The sequence below is a fragment of the Octopus bimaculoides genome, chromosome 1 (assembly GCF_001194135.2).
Source record: "Octopus bimaculoides isolate UCB-OBI-ISO-001 chromosome 1, ASM119413v2, whole genome shotgun sequence".
Taxonomy (NCBI): Eukaryota; Metazoa; Mollusca; class Cephalopoda; order Octopoda; family Octopodidae; genus Octopus; species Octopus bimaculoides.
In genome coordinates, this window is record NC_068981.1 from 90,763,327 (window position 1) to 90,768,088 (window position 4,762).

Consider the following 4,762-nt stretch of genomic DNA (forward strand, 5'->3'; position numbering starts at 1 on the left):
GTCTGTCTGTCTGTCTGTCTGTCTGTCTGTCTGTCTACAGTGCTGTCTTAAGGCATGGGCACTATGGGCTGCTGTCCAGGATGCAGTGGGGACTCTGGGATCTAAGGGTCCAATTCTAATCAAAGTATGCTGTGTCTTGTTAAATACTATAGAGCTCAGTGCATTGATTTGCTCAGGAGCCTATAATTCTGCTAAGATAATCCTCTCTCTCTCATCATCATCATCATCATCATCATCATCATGATCATTGTTTAACATCCGCTTTCCATGCTAGCATGGGTTGGACGATTTGACTGAGGACTGGCGAACCAGTTGGCTGCACCAGGCTCTAATCTGACCTGGCAGAGTTTCTACCGCTGGATGCCCTTCCTAACGCCAACTACTCCGAGAGTGTAGTGTGTGCTTTTACATGCCACCGGCACGAAGGCCAGTCAGGAGGTATATAATTTTTAAAAAAAGGAGTCCGTGAAGAAACGGGATGTGGTTTGGAGGCATATGTTAGTGTAACATGACCATGGATCAAGGATTTGCACCTAGAACATTTTGCTTAAGGCTTGTTGGTAGAGTAGCATCTACTGTGACTGTAGAGATCCACATGTGAGTGACTAGCTACAGTGACTGTATTTGAATGCATCGTTTACCATTCTTGTACCAAATGGAGAAGGAACTATTTTTGTTGTTTTTTTTTTCTGTTGATTTTGTTTTTCTTTATCAGTAAACCATAGCCTCTCCTATTTTCAGTTCTGAAAAACATGTACAGATCTTAATGCTCCCGTCTAACAACAAGGATGCTCAAACATTGGAGGCATTGTTATTGCAGTGGGATGAGAAGGCTTTTTCAGTCCACTTGATATCCAGGATCCATCTGGGGTTGCAAAGGTGAAAAACTTTGAGACATGACTCTTGTTTGAAGTACATCAGATCTCACTGCCATTAAGAAGTGTGCTAAGCAAACAAGCCTTGTAAATTATAACATTGATGTGCACTATTAGCTTACTATTCTTTCAGGCTCATTGTCAGTCTAGTTAGTGTTGAGATTGCTCTTCTGATACCTCTGTTGATCTCAGACTCTAAAGCAATGGTTTCAACCAGACTTCATATGACCCTTGGTTGCAGGGTAGAGTCCATATAAGATTTTGTTGTTAAAGTTTATGTGCAATAAACTGGTAATACTTCTACAACATACAATTTCTAATCATCATCATTATCGTCCGCTTTCCGTGCTGGCATGGGTTGGATGATTTGACTGAGGACTGGCGAGCCAGATGGCTACACCAGACTCCAATCTGATCTGGTAGAGTTTCTACAGCTGGATGCCCATCACGTGCCACGAGGGCCAGTCAGGCAGTACTGGCAACGGCCATGCTCAAATGGTATTTTTTACATGCCACCTGCACAGGAACCAGTCCAGCGGCACTGGCAACGACCTCACTTGAATATTGTTTTTCATGTGCCACCAGCACAAGTGCCAGTAAGGCGATGCTGGTAATGATCATGCTTGAATGGTGCTTTTTACATGCCACTGGCATGGGAACCAGTCAGCAGCCCTGGCAATGATCACGCTCGGATGGTGCTCTTAGCGCTCCACTAGCACAGATGCCAGTCATGCGGTGCTGTCATCAAATTTGATTTCTATTTTGATTTCACTTGCCTCAACAGGTCTTCGCAAACAGAATTTAGTGTCCAATGAAGGAAAATAAAAATATAAAAATATAATGGGATATTTTTAAACATCAAATGCCTATGAGAGTGCATCTGAGTAAAATAGGTATCAAAGAGCCCATAAGACAAAAATGGTTGATAAACACTGCTCCAGAGAGAGATTGTCTGTGATGGTAGAGTTGTGGTATGTGAACTTGTGGATTACCTCCAGCTTACTGTTGTTGACAGTAATGGTAAATGAGTATTTAACAGCTTTGCCCTGCAATTTTATATTCTTTTGATTGTGTGTGTGTTTGTGTCTTTGGGATTTACTCAAGTTTTTTTTTTCCTTTTCAGATTTGAGCCATCTGCTATCAAAGTGATGAAAGTCTTGTTTAAGCCAAGACAGTGTGTGTGTGTGTATGTTTGTTTATTCCATATGTTCATGTAATTGTGTGCATGTGTTCACTCCAGGGACCTCAAAAGTAGAATCTCTGGAAAGTTTTACTAATTTTTCCCTGTGATACTAATGAATTGTATTTGGAGGATGTGAATCAGTTTCCTTTGTTCTTTCTTGGAGAACACCTGCATTTCTAAGATTTCATGCAAATACATAGTCTAGTGTATTTATGATAATGAAAAACAAATGAAATTCTATATCCTTGACATAAGAGCTGTAAATTTTCCAAAGCTGTTCTTTTATACTTATTTTTGACAAGATTTATTCACCAGGCAGCTGAGTGTTTCAGTAGAGCATGTTTTGCTCCCTGCCCCAAAGAGCAATATCTAACCTATGTTTTTGATTCAGGGCTGGTGTTTTTGCCAGAAAATTACATCGGTATTTTTTAGTTTTAAAGCTGTAGATACATTCTGGTCCTAGTGTACCTTTGGTATGACCATTAAGATAATACTTTTTTAGAATAGCATTATAGATTGTTTTAGTGATAGTGCTGTGTTTCAAAGTAATGATATCTTGTAGACATGTTTGGGAGTTTAATACAACACTTCAAAATAAGTGCTTGGAACTTGTATGAAAATATGACAAGAACCAATTATTTTTCACAGTTGCTTTGAACGTGTATGTCCAGAAGATACTGCCTTTGCATGAAACAATACTGCCTCTGAAACCATCTACAATATTAGCCACAAGAAATATGGTCCTGATGGCTGTATAATATATTTATATACATATGTGTGTGTGTGTGTGTATATATATATATATATATATATATATATATATATATATATAGGTGCAGGCATGGCTGTGTGGTTAGAAGCTTGCTTTACAACCACATGGTCCCAGGTTCAGTCCCATTGCATGGCATCTTTGGAAAGTGTCTTCTACTATAGCTTCAGACCAACCAAATCCACTCACAAAGCCTTGTGAGTGAATTTGGTAGACAAAAACTGAAAGAAGTCCGTCATATATAAATGTATGTATATATCTATGTGTGTGTGTGTGTGTCTGTATTTATCCCCTTATGACCCGCTTGACAACTGGTATTGGTGTGTTTATGTCCTCGTAACTTAGGAGCTTGGCCTAAGTGACTGATAGAATAAGTATTAAGCTTAAATAAATAAGCCTTGAGGTTAGTTTGTTCGACTAAAATCCTTCAAGGCAGTACTCTAGCATGGCCGCAGGCAAGTGACTAAAACAAATAAAATAATTAAAGAATATATATATATATATATATAATGTACTGTTTCGTGATGGTAAGATCAACCCCCAAAATTATATTTTTATGTGTTACTAATAGTTTTATATGTTGAGAAATACCTCACATATTAATCAGGCACAAACTACATATAACAAACTAAAAATTAAATCAGAGAAGAAATGTAAAATGTTGAGAAGGAAGCATATAGAAAATGTGAAAGATTAAAAAATGGAAAATGTAAAAGTAAAAAGTAAAATGTATAAGCTTCCTTCTCAACTTTTTGTGTTTCTTCTCTCATTCAATTTTTAGTTTTCTATATGTGGTTTGTGCTTGATGAATATGTTTGAGATATTTCTCAACATATGAATCTATTAGCACCACATAAAAACATGCATCTATTAAATAATATCTATACATACATACTTGTGTGTGTGTACATATATTGTGTGTGTGTGTGTTTGTGTACATATATATTGTGTGTATGTGTGTGTTTGTTCACCAGTTTGTTGTGGTATAGCATGTTAGGGACAGCTCCCTCTTAGCACTGGTTGTTAAAACATCTGTAAGTCATAGACAAGTGAGATAACTCACCTCCAATCCCATTAAGGAGTGATGTATAACGATATTTTGCCATTTTGGGGCTTATCAATACCAAGTACACTGAGTATATGTGGTTGATTATATATATATATATATATACGTGTAGGCCACTTGGTTTTAAATTGAATTAATATTCAATTTATCACCCTATATATATATATATATATATATATATATATATCTATCTAATATGTGTGTGTGTGCGTGTGTGTGTGTGTGGGTGGGGGGTGTATAATACACATAAACACCCCCCTCTCTTCTGCCATATATCAAACTAAGATTTTGGGAACTCAGCTATTACTAAATTCTCATGGTTACAAACCATGAGCAATTTGTCCTTAACTTGCAGAACAAGTTTTTTTTAGATATTTTCTGTTGTTTTGCCTCCATTGAAGAAGTGCTGAAGCATAAAGTTCAGTTCGCAATAAGTATTTGTTTTAGATTTTGATTTGAGGTATGCCATGTCACATTTATCTATTCATTTTGTTGTTGTTGCTCTTGTTGTATTTTTTACTGTTATTATTTAATCACTTTGGTTTCTTTTTGTTTGTCAATGAAACAGTTCATGTAATTCTTTGCTCTTTTATATCTTTGAAACAACCTTTTATAGTTTGATCTACATTAATGTTTTATGCATTGTTGAAAATAATAAAAATAAACTATATTCTGTTTCTCTTTCTTTTTCTTTTTCATCATTGAATTTTGCTGTTCTTGTTGAAATTTGAAGAAATATAAACCAATATTTGATGATGTAAGTTAAATTATTATTGTTGTTGTTATTATTATTATCATTATTGAGTGAGAGAGCAGTGCATGCCATCAAAGTGACACTGGGGTAAAATATACGAAGCCCATTATACCCA

General features: G+C 36.2%; 1 protein-coding gene across 1 annotated transcript in view; it reads left to right on the top strand.

The window, feature by feature from the left end:
* LOC106881256 (rhomboid-related protein 2) overlaps positions 1-4,762 on the top strand; it is a 113,575-nt gene that overhangs the window by 65,284 nt on the left and 43,529 nt on the right. Inside the window, exon 2 of the mRNA XM_052968234.1 lies at positions 4,627-4,650. Within this exon, the coding sequence (XP_052824194.1) occupies positions 4,627-4,650 (24 nt within the window). The remainder of the gene's footprint in view (positions 1-4,626; positions 4,651-4,762) is intronic.